The sequence below is a fragment of the Crotalus tigris genome, unplaced genomic scaffold (genome assembly GCF_016545835.1).
Source record: "Crotalus tigris isolate CLP2741 ecotype Arizona unplaced genomic scaffold, ASM1654583v1 scf7180000020932.1150333, whole genome shotgun sequence".
Classification (NCBI taxonomy): Eukaryota; Metazoa; Chordata; class Lepidosauria; order Squamata; family Viperidae; genus Crotalus; species Crotalus tigris.
This window is the reverse complement of record NW_024098263.1, coordinates 262,688-290,319: the sequence shown is the minus strand read 5'-3', so window position 1 is coordinate 290,319 and position 27,632 is coordinate 262,688. Positions and strand designations below refer to the sequence as shown.

The 27,632-nt window shown below is 46.4% G+C and overlaps 2 protein-coding genes across 18 annotated transcripts in view; one reads left to right on the top strand and one right to left on the bottom strand.

The window, feature by feature from the left end:
* The window catches only part of LOC120319679 (microtubule-associated protein 4-like), a 166,366-nt gene that overhangs the window by 80,176 nt on the left and 58,558 nt on the right, over positions 1-27,632 (bottom strand). For 16 of the 17 annotated variants that reach the window (XM_039368760.1, XM_039368764.1, XM_039368766.1 and 13 more), the window contains exon 5: positions 3,539-3,667. The exons of the other annotated variant lie outside the window; for it this stretch is intronic. In XM_039368760.1, the coding sequence (XP_039224694.1) occupies positions 3,539-3,667 (129 nt within the window). The remainder of the gene's footprint in view (positions 1-3,538; positions 3,668-27,632) is intronic. 17 annotated transcript variants of the gene reach the window in all.
* Positions 21,484-25,442, top strand: LOC120319680. The gene is made up of 2 exons (XM_039368778.1): positions 21,484-23,519; positions 23,653-25,442. The coding sequence occupies exons 1-2, from the start codon at positions 23,462-23,464 to the stop codon at positions 24,876-24,878; spliced, it is 1,284 nt and encodes a 427-aa protein (XP_039224712.1). The 5' UTR covers positions 21,484-23,461; the 3' UTR covers positions 24,879-25,442.

Below are 27,632 nucleotides of genomic sequence, written 5' to 3'. Positions count from 1 at the left end.
TCCTAACCCTTCCTTTCTTTCTTCTTTCCTTTCTTTCTTCCATTCATCAATCCTTACCCTTCCATCCTTCTTTCCTTCCTTCCTTTTTTTATCCATCCATTCATCTATCCATCCTCTACTTTCCCTCCCACCCATCATTAGTTTTAAAAATAAAAATAAAAAAAAGAGGTTGCCGGGCAGAACATCCCTTCCCGGCAACCGAAGTGGGGGGGGGAAAGGGGAAGGAAAGTCACAGGCTGCAGCCGGACGGCCAAATCGAGCGAGGACCGGTCACAAAAACGAGGACGGGCCAAAGGTCGTGACCCTGGCCTTCTTTTGGAGCGGCCAAATCTTGTCCGAATCCCGTCATATCTTCGGGAAGGAACAGAAGATCGGATAGGACGTCTTGGCGGGACGTCGGGAAAGTCTCTGGAGGACAATCAAGAGGGGCGTGATTTTGGCCGGCGTCGTAAGTTCAAGGACCATGCCGCTAGCCTCAGGGGTGGGGTACAGAGAGCCCTCGACTTATGACGAGGAGGGACTGCCGGGTGCTCTCCCGGCTCTATCGGAGGAGAGGTAGTCCTGCACTTACGACCGGCTCTATCAGAGGAGAGGTAGTCCCCGAATTACGACTGGTGTTAAGTCCTTGACTTACGACCAGCGTTAAGTCCTCGATTTATGACGCTGTCCTGTCTGGGACAGGGGTACAGGTTGGTCCTCGATTTACCCGACCGTCGGATGTTTTTGTGGCTATGAGTACAGGAACCTCCACTTATGGCCGGGCGTAAATCCTCGGCTTACGACCGGCAAGGAGTCCTCAACTTATGACGAGTATAGGAATTTATGACAGGGGGTGTTATATTTACGACCAGTCGCGTAGGATGTTCCCGCAGCTCTGAGTACAATAAGTCCTCGGCTGACGACCAGCCCTAAGTCCTCAGCTTACGACCGATGGTAAGTCCTCGACTTACGATGCAGCTCTATCAGGGAAAAGAGCCCAGGTAGTCCTTGGCTTACATCGCTTAGTGGATGTTCTCGCGGCTCTTGGTACAGGAAGTCCTCAATTTACGACTAGTCGTAAGTCCTTGACTTACGATGCAGCTCTATCTGGGACAGGAGTACAGGAAGTCCACGATTTCCGACTGGTCGTTAAGTCCTCAACTTACGACGTGGCTCTACCTGGGACAGGAGTACAGGAACTCCTCAGTTTCCGACTGGTCGTAAGTCCTCAACTTACCACGCCGCTCTATCGGGGACAGTACACAAAGTCCTCACTTTATGACTGATCGTTAAGTGCTTGGCTTACGACGCAGCTCTATCTGGGAAAAGAGCCCAGGTAGTCCTCGGCTTACATCGGTCCCTTAGTGACTGTTGGATGTTCTCATGCCTCTGGCTACAGGAAGTCCTCAGTTTACGACTGGTCGTAAGTCCTCGACTTACGTCGCAGCTCTACCTGGGACAGGAGTACAGGAAGTCCACGATTTCTGACTGGTCGTTAAGTCCTCAACTTAGGACGTGGCTCTATCTGGCACAGGAGCACAGGAACTCCTCGGTTTACGACTGGTCGTAAGTCCTCAACTGACGATGCAGCTCTGTCTGGGACAGTACACAAAGTCCTCACTTTATGACTGGTCGTAAGTCCTCGACTTACGATGCAGCTCTATCTGGGACAGTACAGGAAGTCCTTGATTTATGACTGGAAGCCCCCCCCCCTCTTAAAAGCATGCCGGCTGGGGGATTCTGGGAGCGGAAGTCCCCCCCCCCTTCACGTTGTTAAGTCTGAGAGATCTTTGATTCCGTTTTCTTTTTTTAATCCTTCAGGAGATTTACGGAGCCAACGGACGTCCCGTTTCCTCCTGGGAAGATCAGACGGGTCCATCGTCGGAATAATCTCCGTCCCTTTAATGCACCCGCTCTAATTTCTTCCGCCTCAACAGCCTGTCTTGTCCTTCCAGCTTGAATTGCATCAGAAATTGGATGAAATTCAACTTTTATTCCAAGGCTAGTTAGGAATTTATCACGAGGACGCTGCAAAAAGCAAAAAATTGCTTCTCCGGCGACCAAAAGGACTTCCTTCCTTCCTTCCTTTCCTTTCTATACCATTCCTTCTTCCCTTCCTATCTTACTTCCCACATTTCTTCTTTCGGTCTTTCCTTCCCCATACATCTCTTTCCTTCCTTCCTTCTCACATTTCTTCTTTCTGTCTTTCTTTCCCCAGACATCTCTTTCTTTCCTTCCTTCCTTCCTTCTCACATTTCTTCTTTCGGTCTTTCCTTCCCCGTACATCTTCCTTCCTTCTCACATTTCTTCTGTCTTTCCTTCCCCATACATCTCTTTCCTTCCTTCCTTCCTTCCTTCCTTCCTTCCTTCCTTCCTTCCTTCCTTCCTTCCTTCCTTCCCACATTTCTTCTTTCGGTCTTTCCTTCCCCATATATCTTCCTTCCTTCCTTCCTTCCTTCCTTCTCACATTTCTTCTTTCGGTCTTTCCTTCCCCGTACATCTTCCTTCCTTCCTTCCTTCCTTCCTTCCTTCCTTCCTTCCTTTCCTTCCTTCCTTCCTTCCTTCTCACATTTCTTCTGTCTTTCCTTCCCCATACATCTCCTTCCTTCCTTCCTTCCTTCCTTCCTTCCTTCCTTCCTTCCTTCCTTCCTTCCTTCCTTCCCACATTTCTTCTTTCGGTCTTTCCTTCCCCATATATCTTCCTTCCTTCCTTCCTTCCTTCCTTCCTTCCTTCCTTCCTTCCTTCCTTTCTTCCTTCCTTCCTTCCTTTCCTTCTCACATTTCTTCTTTGTCCTTCCTTCCTCATGCATCTCCTTCCTTCCTTCCTTCCTTCCTTCCTTCCTTCCTTCCTTCCTTCCTTCCTTCCTTCCTTCCTTCTCACATTTCTTCTTTCGGTCTTTCCTTCCCCATACATCTCCTTCCTTCCTTTCTACATCATTCCTTCTTCCCTACCTTACTTCCCACATTTCTTCTTTCGGTCTTTCCTTCCCCATACATACATTTTCCTTCCTTCCTTCCTTTCTTCCTTCCTTCCCTTCCTATCTTATTTCCCACACTTCTTCTTTCTGTCTTTCTTTCCCAATATTCCTTCCTTCCTTCCCTTCCTACCTTACTTTCTAAATTTCTTCTTTCTGTACTCCCTTCCCCACACATCTCCTTCCTTCCCACATTTCTTCTTTCTGTCTTTCCTTCCCCATACATCTCCTTCCTTCCTTCTTACATTCCATCCTTCCTTCTTTTTGTCCTTCCTTCTCCATATATCTCCTTCCTTCCTTCTTTCCTTCCCTTCCCTTCCTTATATATCTCTCCTCCCTCCCTCCCTCCCTTCGCTTAATGACTGCACGATTTCCCGAACGACGACATTTGCAACGTTCCCAGCCGGCTTCTGACCGTCAAAGTCAATGGAGGCAGCCCGATTTGTTCAAGGCCCGCACGATTCAACTTCGCGGCCGCACGATTCACTTAACGACCGCACAGTTCGCTTAACGACCACAGGACTAGCGTAACGACCACCGCGATTCTGAGGGAACTGAGCTATTGTCCTTTCTCTCTCTCTCACCTGCCACGTCCAACGGCTCAAATCCGAGCGGCGACTCAAAGCAACGGCGGCCGTCATCCATCGTCCACGAGTCGTGATCGAGGAATTCTTTGTACGACATGTCTTCCTCCGAGATTTTTCCGGAAGGTTCTGGAAAAATGGAGGGGAAAAAAAAAAAAAAAGATGGCGGTCCCGTTATCGCTCCTCAATAAATTCTTTCAAACGCCTCAGGTAAACCCCAATACATGGAGGAAAAAGCATGAACCCTATAGAGGAAAGTCCTCTACTTACAATAATTCATTTAGTGACCGTTTGAAGTTATGATGGGGCGGAAAAAAAGGGATTTAGCACCGTTTTTCACACAGAAAGCCCTCGACTTACGACCGGTCGCGGAGGGACCGCCGGGTGCTCTCCCAGCTCTATCGGAGGAGAGGTAGTCCCCGACATACGACGGTGTTAAGTCCTTGACTTACGATCGGCGTTAAGTCCTCGGTTTATGACACTGTCCTATCTGGGACAGTAGTACAGGTTGGTCCTTGATTTACCCGACCGTCGGATGTTTTTGCGGCTATGAGGACAGGAACCTCCACTTACGACCGGGCGTAAGTCCTCGGCTTACGACTGGCGAGGAGTCAACTTATGATGAGTACAGGAACTTATGACAAGGAGTGCTGGACTTACGACGGGTCGCATAGGGACCGCTGGATGTTCCCGCGGCTCTGAGTACAATAAGTCCTCGGCTGACGACCAGCCCTAAGCCCTCGGCTTACAACTGGTGGTAAGTCCTCGGCTTACGACGCAGCTCTATCTGGGAAAAGAGCCCAGGTAGTGCTTGGCTTACATCGCTTAGTGGATGTTCTCACGGCTCTGACTACAGGAAGTCCTCAATTTACAACTGGTCGTAAGTCCTCAACTTACGACACAGCTCTATCTGAGACAGGAGTACAGGAAGTCCTCAACTTATGACGTGGCTCTATCTGGGACAGGACTACAGGTGGTCCTCGGCTTACGACTGTCCATAAGTCCTCAACTTTTGATGCAGCTCTATCTGGGATAGTACAGGAAGTCCTCACTTTATGACTGGTCGTATGTCCTCGATTACGACATGGCTCTATATGGGATAGTACAGGAAGTCCTTGATTTACGACTGGAAGACTTCCCCTCTTAAAGCATACCGGCTGGGGAATTCTGGGAGTTGAAGTCCACCTCTCTTAAAGTAGGCCGGCTGGAGGATTCTGGGAGAGGAAGTCCCCCCCCCCTTAAGGCTGGATGTTCTCACGGCTCTGACTACAGGAAGTCCTCAATTTACGACTGGTCGTAAGTCCTCAACTTACGACGCAGCTCTATCTGAGACAGGAGTACAGGAAGTCCTCGACTTATGACGTGGCTCTATCTGGGACAGGACTACAGGTGGTCCTCGGCTTATCACCATTGCAGCATCCCCGTGATCAAAATTCAGAAGTTTGGAAACCGACTCGTATTTACGACGGTCACCACGTCCCGGGGTCATGTGACCAAAATTCAGACGCAGGGCAACCAACTATAGAAATTTGAATAGATTTATTGGGAGCAGATAAGGAGATGGATACAGGAAATAACAAAAGAACGAATTGAACTCACCCCCAAATTATTCTTATTAGGTATAAGATGGAAAAAACAACTTCAATACATCATTGTACACATAACAACAGCGGCACGCATTGCATATGCGCAACGTTGGAAATGTGAAAACATACCAACAAATGACATGATTGTTCACAAGATATTAGAATGCGCTAAGACGTACAAACTGATTCTCGAAATAAAGGACAAGGAAGCAACAGAATTTTATGAGCTACGGAACAAGTGTTACAATTGGTTAGAACTGAGGAATAAAAAAGTACGAGAAGTAATGTAAACCATTGTAAATATATGTAAGAGATATAGGACACAGTACTGTTAAGGGAAAAATGTATTTTGTGTTTTGTTTTTTTGTAAAGTGAAAAAGGAAAAATAAAAATTTTAAAAAAAGAAAAAGAATAGAATAGAATAGAATATAGAAATTACAACAGAATACAATATAGAAATTAGAAGAGAATAGAATAGAATATAGAATAGAATATGGAAATTACAACAGAATAGAATATAGAAATTAGAAGAGAATATAAAATTAGAACAGAATAGAATAGACTATAGAAATTAGAAGAGAAAAGAATAGAATATAGAAATTAGAAGAGAAGAGAATATAGAAATTAGAATAGAATACAATAGAACAGAACAGAATAGAATAGAGAATAGGAGACAAAGAATGGAATCAAATGGAATGGAATAGAACAGAATAGAATATAGAAATTAATAGAATAGAATAGAATAAAGAAATTAGAAGAGAACAGAACAGAATATAGAAATTAATAGAATAGAAAAGAATAGAACAGAACAGAATATAGAAATTAGAAGAGAATAGAACAGAATAGAATATAGAAATTAATAGAATAGAAAAGAATAAAACAGAACAGAATATAGAAATTAGAAGAGAATAGAATAGAATAGAATATAGAAATTAATAGAATAGAATAGAATAAAGAAATTAGAAGAGAACAGAATAGAATATAGACATTAATAGAATAGAAAAGAATAGAATATAGAAATTAATAGACTAGAATATAGAAATTAGAAGAGAACAGAATAGAATATAAAAATTAATAGAAGAGAATAGAATAGAGCAGAATAGTATATAGAATGCAACGGAATGGAATACAGAATAGAATGGAACAGAACGGAACAGAACAGATGACGTTACCTAGTTGGGTCAGGAAACGTCTGCAAGGAAATCACCCAGTTCAGAGAGCACCAGGGACCCCACAGTCCTTCCTTCCTTCCTTCCTTCCTTCCTTCCTTCCTTCCTTCCTTCCTTCCTTCCTTCCTTCCTTCCTTCCTTCCTCCTCCTCCCTTCTAGCACTGATGATGTAACCTAGTTGGGTCAGGAAACGTCTGCAAGGAAACCACCCAGCTCAGAGAGCACCAGGGACCCCACAGTCTGTCCTCCCTCCCTCCTCCTCCTCCTCCTTTCTTCTAGCACCGATGACGTTCCCTAGTTGGGTTACGAGACGTCCACAAGAAAACCACTCAGCTCAGAGACCCCCAAAGGAGCCTTGGTTGAATCCACGCATCTTAAGGTGGGCCACCCTGTTCCAGATCGCGGCTATTCTCCTTTCCAACGCTTCCATATCCCCTCCGAACGTCATTTCCTAACCGGATCGAATGAATGACAATTCCCCCCACCCCCCCCAAAATTTAACCCTTTCCTTTTTCCCTTTGAGCATCGCAACGGAAAATTCCGCAACTGCAACCATTCACACAATCCGTGCAGGCCTCTGCTCCCGAGCGGCAACTCTCGCACCCGCAGCTTGGCTGCATCCCGACCCAAGTCCTACCTGGGCGCCCGAACGCAACCACTCTTGAGTCGGTTTGAATTCACAAAGCGACACCCCGGTCGTTGTCGGCCCAGTGGTGCTTCCCCCCCCCCCCCGCAACGGAGGTTTGTCCTTAAAAAAAATCGGAGTAATTTCTTTGCCGGGCTTGCCCAACTAACGGCCGCCTTAACAACCGGGGAGAGGAGTTTGCGGGTACAGGGATCGCACCCCGAGCAAAGCCGCACACCTCACAACCAGCAAAAGCCTAGGCCGAAGGGACTCGCTCGCCCCCGTTGGACCAGGAAGAAAGACAAAGACAAAGAAATGTGTGTTTCAGCTACTGGACAGTTTTTCCCTGCCCTGGTTTTGCGGAATCGACGATGCAAAATATCCTAGCGTCAAAAAAAAAAAGACATTTGCATTTTATTATTTGCAGGGAAATGTGTGTAACAGGTGCCATTTTCTATAGCCATTACATATATCTATATCTATATATCACTCTATCTATCTATCACTCTATCTCCTATCTATCTATCTATCTATCTATCTATCTATCTATCTATCTATCTATCTATCTATCTATCTATCTATCTATCACAGTGGTTCTCAACCTTTTTAATGCCGCGACCCCCCAACCGGTCGTAAGTCGAGGACAGCTCAACCGGTCGTACGTCGAGGACTACTCAACTGGTGCAGCACCGTTTGCAGAATGGGACTTTTGGCGGGCTCAGCAGGGCAGAGACAGCCTGGACAATTCCTATTGGCTTTGAAAGCCAATAGAATTAGACTCTATTCAAGAGAGTCTATTCTATTGGCTTTCAAAAGCCAATAGAATAAAAGGGAGCAGCACAGCTAAGGAAAAGGGGGGAAAAAATGGCAGACTGCGTTGTTTGACGACCCCCATGAAAGGGTCGTTCGACCCCAAATGGGGTCCCGACCCATAGGTGGAGAACCACTGATCTATATCTCTCTCTCTCTCTCTCTCTCTCTCTCTCTCTCTCTCTCTCTCTCTCTCTCTATCTATATCTATATCTCTCTCTCTCTATCTATCTATCTATCTATCTATCTATCTATCTATCTATCTATCTATCTATCGTATCTATGTATCTACCTACTTACCTACCTACCTATATCTATCTATCTATCTATCTATCTATCTATCTATCTATCTATCTATCTATCTATCTATCTATCTATCTATCTATCTATCTAACAGAGGGATAGAATCAAGATCACGTGAAGTATTAATACCACTTTACAAGGCCTTGGTAAGGCCACACTTGGAATACAGCATCCAGTTTTGGTCACCATGGTGTAAAAAAGATATTGAGACTCTAGAGAGAGTGCAGAGAAGAGCAACAAAGATGATCAGGGGATCGGAGGCTAAAGCATATAAGGAACGGTTGCTGGAATTGGGTATGTCTAGTTTAATGAAGTGAAGGATGAGGGGGGACATGATAGCAGCATTCCAGTATCCCAGGGGCTGCCCCAAAGAAGAGGGAGTCAAGCTATTCTCCAAAGCGCCTGAAGGCAGGATAAGAAGCAACGGATGGAAACTAATCAAGGAGAGAAGCAACCTGGAACTAAGGAGAAACTTCCTGACAGTTAGAACAATTAACCACTGGAACAACCTGCCTCCAGAAGCAGTAAATGCTCCAACACTGGAAGTCTTTAAGAAGAGACTGGACCACCACTTGTCCGAAATGGTATAAGGTTTCCTACCTGAGCAGGGGGTTGGACTAGATGACCTCCAAGGTCCCTTCCAACTTTATTATTATTATTATTATTAGACTGGACAGCCATTTGACTGAAATAGTACAGGGTTTCCTGCCTGAGCAGGGGGCTGAACTAGATGACCACCAAGGTCCCTTCCAACTTTATTATCTGTCTGTCTGTCTGTCTATCTATCTGATGGATGGATGGATAGATTCCTGCAAATATAATGCAAATATTTTGTGACACTATGTTTTCCTTCTTACCCTACTCTCCTTCTTGAACAGAGGGTTGGACTAGATGACCTCCAAGTTCCCTTCTTGCTCTGTTACTGTGTAAGGATCTCCTGCTGGAGGGGGTTGGACTAGATGACCTCCAAGGTCCCTTCCTGCTCCGCTACTCTGTAAGGGTCTCCTGCTTCCGCAGGGGTTTGGACTAGATGATCTCCAAGGTGCCTTTCCAGCTCTGTTCTTCTAATGGTTCTGTAAGGGTCTCCTGCTTGAGCAGGGGGCTGGACTAGATGACCTCCGAGGTCCCTTCTTGCCCTGTTACTCTGTAAGGGTCTGCTGCTTGAGCAGGGGGTTGGACTAGATGAGCTCCAAGGTCCCTTCTAGCTCTGTTATTATGAAAGGGTCTCCTGCTTGAGCAGGGGGTTGGACTAGATGACCTCCAAGGTCCCTTCCATCATTCCATGATTCTGTAAGGGTCTCCTGCTTGAGCAGGGGGGTTAGCCTTGATGACCTTCAAGGTCCCTTTCCAACTCTATTGTTCTCTGATTCTGTAAGGATCTCCTGCTGGAGGGGGTTGGACTAGATGACCTCCAAAGGTCTCTTCCGACTCTTGTCCTTCTATGATTCCGGTAAGGGTCCCCTGCTTCAGCACGGGGTTGGACTTGATGACCTCCAAGGTCCCTTCCTGCTCCACTATTCTGTAAGGGTCTCCTGCTTCCGCAGAGGTTTGGACTAGATGATCTCCAAGGTCCCTTTCCAGCTCTGTTCTTCTAATGGTTCTGTAAAGGTCTCCTGCTTGAGCAGGGGGCTGGACTAGATGACCTCCTAGGTCCCTTCTTGCCCTGTTACTTTTTAAGGGTCTGCTGCTTGAGCAGGGGGTTGGACTAGATGACCTCCAAGGTCCCTTCCAGCTCTGTTATTACGAAAGGGTCTCCTGCTTGAGCAGAGGGTTGGACTAGATGACCTCCAAGGTCCCTTCCAGCTCTGTTATTACGAAAGGGTCTCCTGCTTGAGCAGGGGGGTTGGACTTGATGACCTTCAAGGTCCCTTTCCAACTCTATTGTTCTCTGATTCTGTAAGGATCTCCTGCTGGAGGGGGTTGGACTAGATGACCTCCAAAGGTCTCTTCCGACTCTGTTCCTTCTACGATTCCGGTAAGGGTCCGGTAAGGCTTCAGCACGGGGTTAGACTGGATGACCTCCGAGGTACCCTCCAACTCTTTAGGATTTCAGAGGCTTGCAGCTTGACCAGGCCAGCCTTCTCTTCTGCTTTTCCAAAAAAAAACCCAAAAAAAGACCCTGGGGTGATCTGGAGCTAAAATTAAACCTTCTCTAACTCCAATTGACAGCTGGCTGGATGACCGTATTCGCATGACACGTCGTTCCCTCCCCCTCCCTCTCTCCCCCCTCCCCTCCCCTTCCTTTTCCTGACCCAGTTTCCTCTCTGGGAGGAGATCAATTTTCCCTGAAACTTTTTTTTTTATTTTTTTTAAACTGGGTCTGTTTTCAGAGCTGCTGATGGGAAAAAAAAAAAAAAAAAGCTCTTTCGGGAAGGATCCGGCTGGGAAGGTGATCGCCCCGCCCGGCCGGGATCTGGGACAAGGGCTGAAGAAGCGGGCGGGGTGTGTGTGTATGTGTGTGTGTGTGTGTTTGGTGTCCAGCTGGGGGGGGTCCCTCCAAAATAAAATCTGGTGTGTGTGGGGGGGGTGTTAACTTATTGCAATTAGGCGAGCATGTTGCACCGGAACAACAAGAGTTGGGAGGGACCTTGGTGGTCATCTAGTCCAACCCCCTGCTCAAGCAGCAGACCCTTACAGAATCATTAGAATAGAGTTGGAAGGGACCTCTGAGGTCATCTAGTCCAACCCCCTGCTCAAGCAGGAGACCCTTACAGAATCATTAGAATAGAGTTGGAAGGGACCTCTGAGGTCATCTAGTCCAACCCCCTGCTCAAGCAGGAGACCCTTACAGAATCAGACAAGAACAGAGTTGGAAAGGGATCTTGGAGGTCGTCTAGTCTGACCCCCTGCTGAAGCAGGAGACCCTTACAAAATCATGGTATGACAGAGTCGGAAGAGACCTGGGAGGTCATCAAGTCCAACCCCCTGCTCAAGCAGGAGATCCTTACAGAGTAACAGAGCAGGAAAGGGACCTTGGAGGTCATCTAGTCCAGCCCCCTGCTCAAGCAGGAGACCCTTACAGAATCATTAGAAGAATAGAGTTGGAAGGGGACCTCTGAGTTCATCTAGTCCAACCCCCTGCTCAAGCAGGAGACCCTTACAGAATCAGAGAAGAATAGAGTTGGAAGGGGACCTCTGAGTTCATCTAGTCCAATCCCCTGCTCAAGCAGGAGACCCTTACAGAATCAGAGAAGAATAGAGTTGGAAGGGGACCTCTGAGTTCATCTAGTCCAACCCCCTGCGGAAGCAGGAGACACTTACAGAGTAACAAAGCAGGAAGGGACCTTGGAGGTCATCTAGTCCAACCCCCTGCTCAAGCAGGAGATCCTTACAGAGTAACAGAGCGGGAAAGGGACCTTGGAGGTCATCTTAGTCCTAGTCTGACCCCCTGCTCAAGCAGGAGACCCTTACAGAATCATAGAAGACAGAGTGAAAGGGACCTCAGAGGTCATCTAGTCCAACCCCCTGCTCAAGCAGGAGACCCTGCCAGAGTAACAGAGCAGGAAGGGACCTTGGAGGTCATCTAGTTCAGCCCCCTGCTCAAGCAGGAGACCCTGCCAGAGTAACAGAGCAGGAAGGGACCTTGGAGGTCATCTAGTTCAGCCCCCTGCTCAAGCAGGAGACCCTTACAGAATCATTAGAAGAACAAAGCAGGAAGGGACCTTGGAGGTCATCTAGTCCAACCCCCTGCTCAAGCAGGAGACCCTTACAGAATCAGACAAGAACAGAGTTGGAAAGGGACCTTGGAGGTCGTCTAGTCTGACCCCCTGCTCAAGCAGGAGACCCTTACAGAATCATGGAATGACAGAGGTGAAAGGGACCTCAGAGGTCATCTAGTCCAACCCCCTGCTCAAGCAGGAGACCCTGCCAGAGTAACAGAGCAGGAAGGGACCTTGGAGGTCATCTAGTTCAGCCCCCTGCTCAAGCAGGAGACCCTGCCAGAGTAACAGAGCAGGAAGGGACCTTGGAGGTCATCTAGTTCAGCCCCCTGCTCAAACAGCAGACCCTTACAGAATTACAGCAATTACACCTGCTTCACGACCGTCAGAACTTACGAGTGAAAACGGGTGTTTTGAGCACTCGTCTCCCGGCCTGGTTTTGGTGATATTTCTTTGTGCCGTCTTGGATTCATCTGGGAGGAAAAGGCTTAAAATAGCCAAATTCATGAAGCTTTAACAAGCCAGGTTTGTTTTAATACTAGGATTTTAGCCTTTTTCTGATGGGAGATTCTCTTTCTCTTTTTTTTTTTTACTCCCTCTCTCTCTCTCTCTCTTTTCTCTTGCTTTCTTCTCTGTCTCATGTTCTCTGTCTCTCTTTCTCTTCTTTTTCTGTCTCTTTCTGTTTCTCAGTCTCTTTTGTCTTTGCTTCTGTCTCTTTTTTTTCTGTCTTTTTCTCTTTTTTCTTTCTCTGTCTCTAACTCATTCTCTCTCTCATTCTTCTGTCTTTCTTTCTACCTTTCTCTTTTCTTTGTTTCTCTCTCTTTACCTGTCTCTCATTCTCTCATTTTTCTATCTCTTTTCTTTTTTTCTCTTTACCTGTCTCTACCTCATTCTCTCGTTTTTCTTTCTCTTTCTTTGTATTTCTTCTTTTCTTTGTTTCTCTCTTTACCTCTTTCTTTATCTTTCTTCTCTTTTCTTTCAGTTTCTCTGTCAACCTCTCTATCTCATTCTCTCTCTTTTTCTATCTTTGTCTCTGTCTCTTCTTTCAGTTTCTCTATCATTCTCTTTCATTTTTCTATCTCTTTCTGTCTGTCTGTTTGTCTGTCTGTCTGTCTCTTCTTTCGGTTTCTCTCACTTTACCTGATTCTATCTCATTCTATTTCTCATTTTTTTTGTCTTTCTCTTTTTCTATCTATCTCTTTCTGTTGTAGGCGCTCCATCAGTGGAGTTTTTTAAGAAGAGACTAGACAGTCACTTGTCTGAGATGGTATAGGTTCTTCTGCTCGAGCAGGGGGCTGGACTAGATGACCTCCGAGGTCCCTTTCAGCTTCTATTCTATTCTATTTTATTCTATTCCTATTTCTATTCTATTCTATTCCATTCCATATATTCTATTCTATTCTATTCCATATTTTCTATTCTATTCTATTCTTTATTCTATTGTATTCTTTATTCTATTCTATCCTTTATTCTATTCTATTCTTTATTCTATTCTTTCTTTATTCTATTCTATATTCTATTCTTTATTCTATTCTATTCTTTATTCTATTCTTTCTTTATTCTATTCTATATTCTATTCTATTCTTTATTCTATTCTATCTTTATTCTATTCTTTCTTTATTCTATTCTATATTCTATTCTTTATTCTATTCTATTCTTTATTCTATTCTTTATTCTATCCTATTCTTTATTCTATTCTATTCTTCATTCTGTTTATTCTATTCTATTCTCTATTCTATTCTATTCTCTATTCTATTCTATTCTATTCTATATTCTGTTCTTTATTCTATTCTTTATTCTATTCTGCTATTCTTTTTCTCAGTCTCTTTTCTTTCTCTTTACCTGTTTCTATCTCTTTCTTTCTTTCTTTCTTTCTTTTTCTCTCACTTCTTTCTATCTAGTTCTCTCTCTCCCTGTCTCTATCTCATTCTGTCTCTCATTCTGTCTCTCTCTCTGACTCTTTTTTCATTGTCCATTTTTCTCTCTCTGCCTGTTGTCTGTCTTTTTCTCACTCTCTTCTCTCTCTCTTTCACTGTGTCTGTCTCTCTCCCACTCAAACACACACACACACACACACACACACACACACACACACACACACACACATTGCTGACCTAGATTTTTTCTTTCTTCCTTCCTTCACAACTCCCACTGAACAAGCTGAAAATGCACAAGGCGAGAAAGAGATTGGAAAATCCGTCACATGTTTGGCCAAACCTGTGAATTCCCAGGAGCATCCAAACAAAGGAAGTCATTTGCATAATTTAGGAACATGCTGCTTTAGAAACCAGGAGACGGTGAGTTCTAGTCCCGCCTCAGGAATAAAAGCTCGCTAGGTGTCTTTGGGCCAATCACCAGGAGACGGTGAGTTCTAATCCTGCCTTAGGCATGAAAGCCAGTTGGGTGACTCTGGGCCAATCTTCAGGAGACGGTGAGTTCTAGTCCCGCCTTAGGAATAAAAGCTCGCTAGGTGTCTTTGGGCCAATCACCAGGAGACGGTGAGTTCTAGTCCCGCCTTAGGCAAGAAAGCCAGTTGGCTGACTTTGGGCCAATCACCAGGAGATGGTGAGTTCTAGTCCCGCCTTAGGAATAAAAGCTCGCTAGGTGTCTTTGGGCCAATCACCAGGAGACGGTGAGTTCTAGTCCCGCCTTAGGAATAAAAGCTCGCTAGGTGTCTTTGGGCCAATCACCAGGAGACGGTGAGTTCTAGTCCCGCCTTAGGCATGAAAGCCAGTCAGGTGACTCTGGGCCAATCTCCAGGAGATGGTGAGTTCTAGTCCCGCCTCAGGAATAAAAGCTCGCTAGGTGTCTTTGGGCCAATCACCAGGAGACGGTGAGTTCTAGTCCCGCCTTAGGCATGAAAGCCAGTTGACTAACACTGGGCCAATCTCCAGGAGATGGTGAGTTCTAGTCCCGCCTTAGGCAGAAAAGCCAGTTGGCTGACTTTTGGCCAATCACCAGGAGATGGTGAGTTCTAGTCCCGCCTTAGGCATGAAAACCGACTGGGTGACTCTGGGCCAATCACCAGGAGACTGTGAGTTCTAGTTCCATCCCAGGCATAAAAGCCAGCTGGGTGACTTTGGGCCAATCACTAGGAGCCGATGAGTTCTAGTCCCGCCTTAGGCAAGAAAGCCAGTTGGCTGACTTCTGGCCAATCACCAGGAGACGGTGAGTTCTAGGCCCGCCTCAGGAATAAAAGCTCGCTAGGTGTCTTTGGGCCAATCACCAGGAGACGGTGAGTTCTAGTCCCGCCTTAGGCACGAAAGCCAGTTGGGTGACTCTCGGCCAATTTCCAGGAGACGGTGAGTTCTAGTCCCACCTTAGGCGTGAGAGCCCACTGGATCCCCAGGCGACCGTTGAGTTCTAGTTTCTCTAGTTTGTTCCAACGTCAAATACGATCAACCCTTTTAGCAGAAGAGCTCAATTTATAAAAAAATCCATTTTCGTTTTTCTCTTTTCGTCTCCCTGTCAAGAGCGGCTTCCGGAGCCAGTCGCTTCGACAGGTTGTCGCCGACAATGTTGTCGTCAGGGTTGTGTCGCTCCGCTTTAATATTTCATCCCAAACTGTCAGAAGCATTTTGGGTTGTTCCCGCCCGGCAGGGAAAACCGAAATCTCTTTCCTTCGTGTTGATAAAACTTGATTGCGAAGGGTTTCTGACATAAAAGGACGCGGCGAAGGTGAAGGACGGGCCGTTCGAGTCGCCGAGGAAAAGTTGCCGTTCCCTTGAGGAATTTTTACACGGCTGCTCGACTCACGACCACGGGAGGCCGACATTTCCGTCGCTAAGCGAGACCGGGGTGAAGCGGCGTTTTAACCCCCCCTTGATGGCCTTCCCTGCCGCAATTGTTAAATCGATCCCTCTAGCAGTTAGATTTGTGTCGTTAAGGGAATCGCCACACTTGTTCAGTTAGTGACGGTTGTCAGACGGTCATAAAACAGGGTCATAGGAGACTGTAACGGTCATCAATCGGAACCGGAATTTTGATCGCCTGACGCCGGGACGCTACAGCCGTCGTAAATACGAGTCAGATGCCAAGGGGCAGAATTTTGATTCTGGGAGTTGAAGTCCTCCCTTCTTAAAGCTGGGGGATTCTGGGAGTTGAAGTCTTCCCCTCTTAAAGCAGGCTGGCTGGGGGATTCTGGGGGTGGAAGTCCTCCCCTGTTAAAGCAGGCCGGCTGGGGGATTCTGGGAGTGGAAGTCCTCCCCTGTTAAAGCAGGCCGGCTGGGGGATTCTGGGAGTGGAAGTCCTCCCCTGTTAAAGCAGGCCGGCTGGGGGATTCTGGGAGTTGAAGTCTTCCCCTCTTAAAGCAGGCTGGCTGGGGGATTCTGGGAGTGGAAGTCCTCCCCTCTTAAAGCAGGCCGGCTGGGGGATTCTGGGAGTTGAAGGCTACCCCTCTTAAAGCATCGTGTCTGGGGGATTCTGGGAGTGAAGGTCCTCCCCTCTTAAAGCATTGCAGCTGGGGGATTCTGGGAGTGGAAGTCCTCCCCTCTTGAAGCATGCTGGCTGAAGAATTCTGGCAGGAAGTCTACACATCTGCAATTATTCACTCAAGAACTATGGCAAGAAAGATTGTAGAGTGAGGCCAACCTCACTTAACAACCGTTGCGCTTAGCAACAGAAAGCTTCAATTGTGGTGCTAAGTCGAGGACTGCCTGAACTTAGACATTAAACCACAATATAACAACAGATCCCAGCACCCCAAGTGTTCTATAAAGCCTAGCAGAGGGGTAGGCCATCATGGCTCTTTTATGACTCGTGGACTTCAACTCCCAGAATTCCTCAGCCAGCCACGCTGATGGGAAAGAGAGTGGTTTCCAAGCTGAGCTATGCTGGCTGAGGAATTCTGGGAGTTGAAGTCCACGAGTCATAAAGCGGCCTAGGCCTAGGCCAGAGGTAGGCCATCTTGCCTCTTTTATGACTGGTGGACTTCGACTCCCAGAATTCCTGAGCCAGCCATGCTGAGGGGAAAGGGAGGTTTCCAAGTTGAGCCAGGCTGGCTCAGGAATTCTGGGAGTTGAAGTCCACGAGTCATAAAAGAGCCAGGTTGCCTATTCCTGGTATAGGGTGCCATGCTAGCAGAGGAATTCTGGGAGTTGAAGTCCCCTCATCTTCCTCAGGAGTAGGCAACCTTGGCTCTTTTATGACTCGTGGACTTCAACTCCCAGAATTCCTCAGCCAGCATGGGGGAAGTATGGGCCCTTCATGACTCGTGGACTTCAACTCCCAGAATTCCTCAGCCAGCCTGGCTCAGCTTGGAAACCTCTCCCTTTCCCCTCAGCATGGCTGGCTCAGGATTCTGGGAGTTGAAGTCCACGAGTCATAAAAGAGCCAAGGTGGCCTACCTCTGGCCCAGGCCTAGGCCACTTTATGACCCGTGGACTTCAACTCCCAGAATTCCTGAGCCAGCCTGGCTCAGCATGGAAACCTCTCCCTTTCCCCTCAGCATGGCTGGCTCAGGAATTCTGGGAGTTGAAGTCCACCAGTCATAAAAGAGCCAAGGTTGCCTATTCCTGGTATAGGGTGCCATGCTAGGAGAGGAATTCTGGGAGTTGAAGTCCCCTCATCTTCCTCAGGGGTAGGCAACCTTGGCTCTTTTATGATGGGCCCTTCATGACTAGTGGACTTCAACTCCCAGAATTCCTGAGCCAGCTGGCTCAGCATGGAAACCTCTCCCTTTCCCCTCAGCATGGCTGGCTCAGGAATTCTGGGAGTTGAAGTCCACGAGTCATAAAAGAGCCAAGGTGGCGTAGCCCTGGCCGAGCAGAAGGACAATGGTGCATTCTGGGTAACGAAGTCCTTCATGCGATGCTCTGCAGAAGGAAATTAAATCCTGAAGGGAATTAATTGTGTTTTTATATAGCCAGGTCGATATTCCTTTGTCTACATGACATTTGATCGATCCGTCCGACTTTCATTGATCGACTTGTTTTTGTGGCTTTCGGTCGCAATCAATACCCCCTCCCCCCGGCTCTAAATTAAGCGGTGGTCTTGGCCTTTTGCGCTTGAAGAGGCCCGAAACAAACCGACAATCGGGGTTTGCCCCCAAGAGGGCTCCACCTTGGCTACCTTCTCACCAGGAAAGCGAGTCCTCAGCCTACAATTGAGCCCAGGGACGCTGCGACCGTCGTAAATACGAGTCGGTTGCCCAGCATCTGAGTTTTGATCCCATGACTCAGGGACACTGCGACCGTCGTAAATACGAGTCGGTTGTCCAGCGTCTGAGTTTTGATCCCGTGACTTGGGGACGCTGCGACCGTCGTAAATACAAGTCGGTTGTCCAACATATGAATTTTGATCCCGTGATTCCGGGACGCTGCGATCGTCGTAAATACAAGTCGGTTGCCCAGCGTCTTAATTTTGATCACGGGGCCCAGAGACGCTGCAAGCGTCATAAATATGAGTTGGTTGTCAAGCATCTGAATTTTCATCCTGTGATTCCGGGACACTGAAACCGTCATAAATACAAATCGGTTGCCAAGCATCTGAATTTTGATCACGTGACCCCAAGGCATTGCGACCGTCATAAATACGAGTCGGTTGCAAAGCGTCTGAATTTTCATCCCATGACCCTGGGATGTTGCAACCGTCATAAATACAAGTCGGTTGCCAAGCGTCTGAATTTTGATCCCGTGATTCCGGGACGCTGTGACCGTTGTAAACATGAGTCAGTTGCCAAGCTATCTGAAGTTTGATCATGTGACCACGGGTCCTGAAGTGTGGAAAAACAGACACGTGTCACTTTTTCCAGGGCTGTTACCACGTCCGACGGTCACTAAACGAGCAAATCCCCAAATCGGTTGCTCTGTGAATTTGACAACCTTCCATGCCCCCGTTGTTAAGAGAATTGCTGCCTTGTTAAATGCGTCGCATGGTCGTTAAGCGAAGCTGGCTTCCCCCACTGACTTTGCTTGTCAGAAAGGTCGGAAAAGGGGATCGTGTGACACCCCCTGACTTCGAACAGTCTCTAAATGAACTGTATAGCCTTCCCGTGTGTGTGTGTGTCTGTGTGTGTTTAGGAAGTACACAGTGCCGTTGTCGCATTGCAGGGGAAGAACAGAAGGAAGAAGAGTTTGTTGTCTCTTGGTGGGAGAAGACCACCAAATCTACAAAACCCTGTTTTCAAACATGGCCATTTTAAGATGGGTGGACTTCAGCTCCCAGAATTCCCCTCGCCAGCACTGTTGGGTGGGGAATTCTGGGAGTTCAAGTCCGCCCATCTTCCAAGGTGCCGAGGTTGAGAATGACTGAGAACGTCCTTTGTTAGCGTAATGGACGGGTTTTTTTTTCCCAAACTTGGCCACTTGAAGACGGGTGGACTTCAACTCCCAGAATCCCCCAGCCAGCCAGGCTTCTTCAATCCTATGCATCTTAAAGCAGGCCGGCTGGGGGATTCTGGGAGTGTAAGTCCTCCCCTCTTGAAGCATGTCTGGCTGGGGGATTCTGAGAGTGGAAGTCCCCCCCCTTAAAGCAGGCCGACTGGGGGATTCTGGGAGTGGAAGTCCTCCCCTCTTCAAGCATGTCTGGCTGGAGGATTCTGGGAGTGGAAGTCCCCCCCTTAAAGCAGGCCAGATGGGGGATTCTGGGAGTTGAAGTTCTCCCTTCTTAAAGCATGCCGGATGGGGGATTCTGGGAGTTGAACTACACACCTCTTAAAGCATGGCTGGCTGGGGGATTCTGGGAGTGGAAGTCCTCCCCTCTTAAAGCATGCAGACTGGGGGATTCTGGGAGTGGAAGTCCTCCCCCCTTAAATCATGCCGACTGGGGGATTCTGGGAGTGGAAGTCCCCCCCTTAAATCATGCCGACTGGGGGATTCTGGGAGTGGAAGTCCCCCCCCTTAAAGCAGGCCAGATGGGGGATTCTGGGAGTTGAAGTTCTCCCTTCCTAAAGCATGCCGGCTGGGGGATTCTGGGAGTTGAACTACACACCTCTTAAAGCATGCAGACTGGGGGATTCTGGGAGTGGAAGTCCTCCCCCCTTAAATCATGCCGACTGGGGGATTCTGGGAGTGGAAGTCCCCCCCTTAAATCATGCCGACTGGGGGATTCTGGGAGTGGAAGTCCCCCCCTTAAATCATGCCGACTGGGGGATTCTGGGAGTGGAAGTACACCCCCCTTAAAGCATCCTGGCTGGGGGATTCTGGGAGTTGAAGTCCATCCCTCTTGAATATAAATATTTAAATAAAAATATAAAATAGGAAAGAAAGAAAAAAAGAAAAAAAGAAAGGAAGGAAGGAAGGAAGGAAAGGAGAGAGGAGGAAGGAAGGGGAGGGCGGGAGGTGGAAAGGGGGAGGGAGTGAGGGGGGAAGGAAGGGAGGGAGGGAAGAGGAAAGAAGGAAGGAAGGAAGGAAGGAATAAAGAGGGAGTGAGAGGGGGAAGGGAGGGAGGTTAGGGAGGGAGGAAGGAATGAGAGAAAGAGAAAGAAAGGAGAGGGAGGGAGGGAGGGAGGAAAGGGTGAGAGGGGGAAGGGAGGGAGGAAAAGAAACAAAAGAGAAAGCTTAAAGGGCTAGAAAAGAAAGAAAGAAAAAAGGAAGACAAGAAAAAGGAAGATAAGAACGAAATCCAAGAGGAAAAAAATATTTGAAAAAGAAAAGAAACCGCAGAAAGAAAGAGCTAAAAGTGGCAGAAAGGAAAAAAAAATGGAACGGAAAAAAAAAGAAAGCGACCAAGTGGTGCCTTTGAATCTTCTTTTACATCAGTTAAAATGATAAATTTGCCTCTTTTTCTACAGTTACATCCTGACTCCCTTTTTCCTAACATCTTTCCTGACTAATTCTCAAAACCATCAATCATGTTTATTTTCCCCCCTTTTCCTAGAAAAACAAAGTCCCTAACTGGATTTTTGGGCAACAATAAATATAAATAATATAAATATAAATAATATAAATATAAACAATATAAATATAAATACATATTTTCTCAACTCAAAAAAAAAAATCAGTTTAACCAGATTCCTGATCTTCTTTCTCCATCTTTCATTCCAGTAATGAAAATTTTCCCCAGGGACGAAAAAAAAACAAAAAAAGAAGCATCAACCAGAAATGAAATACTTGCGCCGAAAACCTGGTTATTCACCTTTGCAGATGTCGGTTAAATCGTGGTTTAATAACATTTCCACCCGAGGTTAGCAGACAGCTTTATTAGTGGTTTATTTAGCAAAAAAAGAGGAACAGAGAGTTAGGAATGTACAAGATTTGACATACAAAGCGCAGGAGAGAACACAGGCTATATATATATATATTCCCGGAGATCGGAGATTGCATTATTGAACAAATATGCCCAGGATTCGCATTTTTACAAACATTAAGGACATGTATGTATGTATGTATGTTTTCTGAGATTTTCGTGGGTGTTTGTATGTAGGTCTTTGGTTATTCGGGTTTTCTCCCGCGTAAAATTGGAAGTGTCTTGGCGACATTTCGACGAAGTCCCATTCGTCATCTTCAGGCTGGTGTTTTCGGCTTCGTGCTTCTAGGAGCAATGATAATCTAGAAGCACGAAGCCGAAAACACCAGCCTGAAGATGAGAAATGGGATTTTGTCGAAACGTCCCCAAGACCCTTCCAATTTTACGCGGGAGAAAACCCGAATAACCAAAGACCTACATATACATACGTACACACATATATATATATATATATGTAGGTCTTTGGTTATTCGGGTTTTCTCCCACGTCAAATTGGAAGTGTCTTGGCGACATTTTGACGAAGTCTCATTTGTCATCTTCAGGCTGGTGTTTTCGACTTTGTGCTCCTAGAAGCACGAAGCCGAAAACACCAGCCTGAAGATGACGAATGAGACTTCGTCGAAACGTCGCCAAGACACTTCCAATTTGACGTGGGAGAAAACCCGAATAACCAAAGACCTACATACAAACACCCGCGAAAACCTCAGAAAACACACACACACATTAGAGGTTTTACAAGAAATTATTGCAGTGATTTGAATCAAATTGAGCGTGGCCCCTTTAAGAGGCACAGACTTCAACTCCCAGGATTCCCCTCCCAGGAATTCTGGGAGTTGAAGTCCACTCTTCTTAAAAGCGGCCATGTTGGAGAAACAGTCCTTTGGGATAAAGACAGAGCAATTTCCAAAGGCCACACGGACATACAGATTAAAAGCATTTTGCAAAAGGCAACTTTGACGGCGATGGCAGAAAAACAGAATTTTCTCCCGCAAAGAGAATTGTAGCATTTTGCATCCGGTCGCCCGCAATCTAAACGCAAGACACCCAATTTAGTTTTCCCCCCAAACTTAAAAACATCAAAGGGGAGAGATAAACTAATTAAATAGGGAAAATCAAAACGCAAATCGGGGAAAGAAAAGAGGGAAATTACGAGAGAGACGGTTGAGGAATATTCGCAAGGATGGAAGTTGGGTTGGTTGCCTCCCACAATCACCTCAACACTGTATCCCCGGGGACATCTGTGACCAGGATTCCTAGTTAGCCACGATGGGGCCGTGTTGGTGGGGGTGGAATGCTAGGATTCCCGGATGTTGGGTAAAAGGGACAACCCGCCGCTGATTTTAAGAAGTATAGTGGGGAGAAGAGCCCATAATCGGAGGTCTTAGCAGGTTGAGGAGACCACGAAAAGTTTGGGAGGCAGAGATTTAAGATGGCCAACTGATCTTCTGCTCCAGGGAGGAGAAGGCCAAGGAAAAGACCTTGCTTGGTCCGAGGAAGAACTGCTTCAAGGAAATCTTCTTCAAGGAGCAGTCCAGAAGCTCAAGAGAAGGTCTCACCAAGATCATGCATGATGCCTGCACGAGTCTTCTCGGGGATCAAGTCAACTTACAATTCCTAGCAGGTTGACTTCGGGCCCAACCATAGTTGAAAAGCTACATTATCTTCCTAACTGATCATCTGGTCAACGGTCCACCTCGGAAGCCAACATTCCTTCAACTAATCTGATATCCTTCAAAACCTTTGAGTTGGGGACCTCCAGAATCTTCCATCCTTGCCCGGAACCAACCAACAGGGAAAGGACTACCTTTTGATCCAGAAGGGAAATCCAGAATCTAATTGCTGAGATCTTGACCCTACAATTCTCCAGCAAGCTAGTCATCCAGAACCTCCAAAGACTATCTCTGGGGCTTCCTGGTTTGCAGGGGTGGTGTCTGGGGGTCCTCAGGATCCCCAAAGCTCCATCAGCTCGTCTACAACTTGATCCCCGCCCTTCCTACTAGGCATGGACTCCAACGGTGCAGAGTCCACCACCATCATATTCATTCTATTAAGAGTGTTCCTCAACCTTAGGGGGAGGATTTCAACCCACCAAGAATTCTGGGAGTTGAAAAGTCCACCCATCTTCCAGCAGCCGAGGGCTGAGGAACACTGCTCTGCTCTGTGACTTGGTGTGAAGAACCTCAAGAGATGCGCTAGCTGCTGGTTGTCAAGGAGAAGCCTCCTTATCTTATGACAAGGTAGACCAAACTGTAGGATCAAAACTCAGACGACGGCCAGCTTTCTAAGCCAAAGGCGAAGAAAAGCAGTAATTATTCGCATCAAGACTCGAGGCCAATGGTGCCAGCTTGGGGACCTCCTGAGATAGCTTCCCCATTAGCAGGTCCAGAGTCTTGAGCTGAGAAGAAGACCGTTTCCAGGAGACACTCAATGTTCAACCTCGAGGAGCTTCTGAAGGCAGCTGAAAACTCTGCAAGGTCTACGTCCATCTGAGCATCCTACCCCATGAAATGGGAGAAGACCATGATGATCCTTCAAGTAGGACCATGAGGTCCTACTTCAAAAGCGTCTGGGCCTGATTGTTCACCATGTCCTATCTCAGAAGCTTCTGGGTTTTGTTCCACCAATGTCCTAACTCAGGGGTCTTCAAACCTGGCCCTTTTATGCCTTGTGGACTTCAATTCCCAGAATTCCTCAGCCAGGCATGCTGGCTGAGGAATTCTGGGAGTTGATGTCCACAAGGCACAAAAGGGCCAGGTTTGAAGACCCCTGTCCTACCTCAAATGCTTCTGGATCTGTTTTACACAAATGTTCTACCTGAAAAGCTTCTGGATCTGTTTTACACAAACTTTCTACCTCAAAAGCTTCTGGATCTCTCCACAAATGTCCTACCTCAAAAGCTTCTGGATCTGTTTTTCACCATGTCTTACCTCAAAAGCTTCTGGATCTCTTTTCCACCAATTTCTACCTCAAAAGCTTCTGGATCTGTTTTCCACAAACTTTCTACCTCAAAAGCTTCTGGATCTGCTTTCCACAAACTTTCTACCTCAAAAGCTTCTGGATCTTCTTTCCACAAACGTTCTACCTCAAAAGCTTCTGGATCTGTTTTCCACCAATATTCTACCTCAAAAACTTCTGGATCTGTTTCCCACAAACTTTCTACCTCAAAAGCTTCTGGATCTGTTTTCCACCAACATTCTACCTCAAAAGCTTCTGGATCTCTTTTCCACCAATTTCTACCTCAAAAGCTTCTGGATCTGTTTTCCACAAACTTTCTACCTCAAAAGCTTCTGGATCTGCTTTCCACAAACTTTCTACCTCAAAAGCTTCTGGATCTGCTTTCCACAAACGTTCTACCTCAAAAGCTTCTGGATCTGTTTTCCACCAATGTTCTACCTCAAAAGCTTCTGGATCTGTTTTCCACAAACTTTCTACCTCAAAAGCTTCTGGGCCTGGTTGTCCTACCTCAGAAGCTTCTGGATCACTTTTCCACAAACTTTCTACCTCAAACGCTTCTGGATCTGTTTTCCACCAATGTTCTACCTCAAAACCTTCTGGGTCTCTTTTCCACAAACTTTCTACCTCAAAAGCTTCTGGATCTGTTTCCCACAAACTTTCTACCTCAAAATCTTCTGGGTCTTTTTCCACCAATGTCCTACCTCAAAAGCTTCTGGATCTGTTTTCCACAAACTTTCTACCTCAAAAGCTTCTGGATCTGCTTTCCACCAATGTCTTACCTCAAAGGTTTCTGGATCTGTTTTCCACAAACTTTCTACCTCAAAAGCTTCTGGATCTGCTTTCCACCAACGTTCTACCTCAAAAGATTCTGGATCTGTTTACCATCAACGTTCTACCTCAAAAGCTTCTGGACCTGGTTGTCCTATCTCAGAAGCTTCTGGGTCCCCCATGACCGAGAAGCTACGAGAAAGCAGTTCTCCAACGGAATCAAGATGGAAGGATAATTTTGGCAGCTCAATCAAGCACAAACGTCTCCCTCAGTGCTAGTTTGTTGGGTCTAAACGTAAATTGAATTTGCCTCAGAATTTGGTCCGAATTTAAACTGCATTTTCACTCAGGATGGAATGGATGCCTTAGGGGCAAAAAGCTCATTTTAACAGCAGCTTCAGCAGTTTTCTGCAGGAGAAATGCGAAGCAGCTTAATGGAAGATGCCTCTCTGCGGAACCGTGGTCTCCTGGCCTACATAATTCATCCCAACGTGGGAGGGGAGGGCTTTGTTTGCGGGATTGACTCACAACACACCCCGTCCACCAGCTTTGTTGGCCGACAAATTCCCCATCTTCAGCCGTTTGGGACTTGGGCGAGCGCCCTACCAGCTGAGGACAGGGGACTCAACCGCCAGCGGGGACTCACCAACGTCCCTTTTTTGAGCCAGTGGTGGAAATGAGCAAGAGCTGGGTTATACAAAATATATGATTTTTACATAGATTAGATGATAGATAGATAGATAGATAGATAGATAGATAGATAGATAGATAGATAGATACAGACTGACTGACTGAATAGATACCAGTAGTAATAGATAGATAACTAAGATATAGATAGATAGATAGATAGATAGATAGATAGATAAACTGACTGACTGACTGACTGACTTAGATACCAGTAGTGATAGATAGATAAATAAGATTAGATAGATAGATAGATAGATAGATAGATAGATAGATAGATAGATAGATAGATGAGATAGAGAGGCAGACAGACAGACTGATTGACTAGACATCGGTGACAGATAGATAGATAGATAGATAGATAGATAGATAGATAGACAGACAGATAGATGGATAGGATAGAGAGACAGACAGACAGACTGACTGACTTACTTAGATACCAGTAGTGATAGATAGATAGATAAATAAGATATAGATAGATAGATAGATAGATAGATAGATAGATAGATAGATAGATAGATGAGATAGATAGATGAGATAGATAGATGAGATAGAGAGGCAGACAGACAGACTGATTGACTAGACATCGGTGATAGATAGATAGATAGATAGATAGATAGATAGATAGATCGATAGATAGATAGATAGATAGGATAGAGAGACTGACTGACTGACTGACTGACTGACTAGATATGAGTGATAGACAGAGAGAGACAGACAGACAGACTGACTGACTTACTTAGATACCAGTAGCGATAGATAGATAAATAAGATATAGATAGATAGATAGATAGATAGATAGATAGATAGATAGATAGATAGACAGACAGACAGACAGACAGGATAGAGAGACAGACAGACTGACTAGGTATCGGTGATAGATAGAGACAGACAGACAAACAGACTGACTGACTAGATATTGGTGATAGAGAGACAAACAGACCGACAAACAGACTGACTGAGATACCAGTAGCGATAGATAAATAAGATATAGATAGATGACAGATAGATAGATGATAGATAGATGAGATAGAGAGACAGACAGACAGACTGACTGACTAGGTATCGGTGACAGAGAGTCAGACAGACTGACCGACTGACTGGATACCGGTGATAGACAGACAGACAGACAGACAGATGTATGGATAAATGTATAGACAGACAGATATATATATCTATTTAAAAATCATATATTTTTCTAAAAAGAAAGGCCGAAGATTCCAAATTTAGGACTCGGAACAAAATGTTGTTCGGGCTATTTCCGGCCGTCGAGTTTTGACAGCCGGCGAAATTGCAAGCCGACAAGCTAAAAAAAAACCCCCTGGAAGTGGGGGGACGGCTGTGTGTGTGTGTGTGTCAGAAGCCCGCCTGTCAGATCGTCATTTCGTTAGCCCCTCTGACGGGGGTCCGACGTCTGCTTCCTTCCTTCCCTTCCTCCCGAGCTGTGAGCTGTCTCATCCCGGCTTGATTTTTTGTGACAAGCCAAAAGAAGGGGGGGAGGAGAATTTGCAAACAGAGGGAGACAGCGGGCCAGGATCCCGGAAGGAGAGAGAGAGAGAGAGAGATAAAAAAAGGCTTTCAAGCCGCATTAAAATTGCACAAAGGCTTCGGCTTGGATAGAGAGAGAGAGAGGACATCTAAGGTCCAAGGTGACCGAGGTGGGCTTAAAAAAAATAAATTAATTAAAAAAAAAAAAAAAACAGTCGGAAGGATGATTGACATCTCCTGGGACAGCCACCCGTTCGCCTCTTTCCGAATCTTAAAAACTAGGGAAATCGGAGTTTGCTCTGGGGGGTGTGTATGTGTGTGTGTGTGTCCCTACCGGCCTTTTAAAAGGAGTCCCTAAAATGCAAAGGTGAGAAGGATGGAGAGGAGATGGCGTCGTAGGACCGGTCGACGGGGAGGCGAGGCCCAAAAGGGAACAAAATGGGGCGGCTGAGGAAATTAAAAGTGAGGGTGGGGGAAAAAAAGGAGGGAGGGAGAGAACGAGAAAGCAAAGTGACGAAAGCTTCGACAAGGACTATGGAGGGAAAGGAAGGGAGGGAGGAAGGGAGGAAGGAAATAGAGAGGGAGGGACAAAGGAAAGGAGAGGAAGGAAGGAAGGAAGGAAGGAAGGAAGGAAGGAAGGAAGGAAGGATACAGACAGGGAGGGAGGGAGGAGATAGGGAGGGACGAAGGAAAGGAGGAGAGGGAGAGGAAGGAAGGAAGGATATAGAGAGGGAGGGAGGAAGGATAGAGAGGGGGGGACGAAGGAAAGAAGGAGATGGAGAGAGAGGGAGGGAGGGAGGGAGGGAGGGAGGAGACAGAATGGGGAAGGAAGGAGATAGAGGAGGAGGAAGGGAGGAGAGA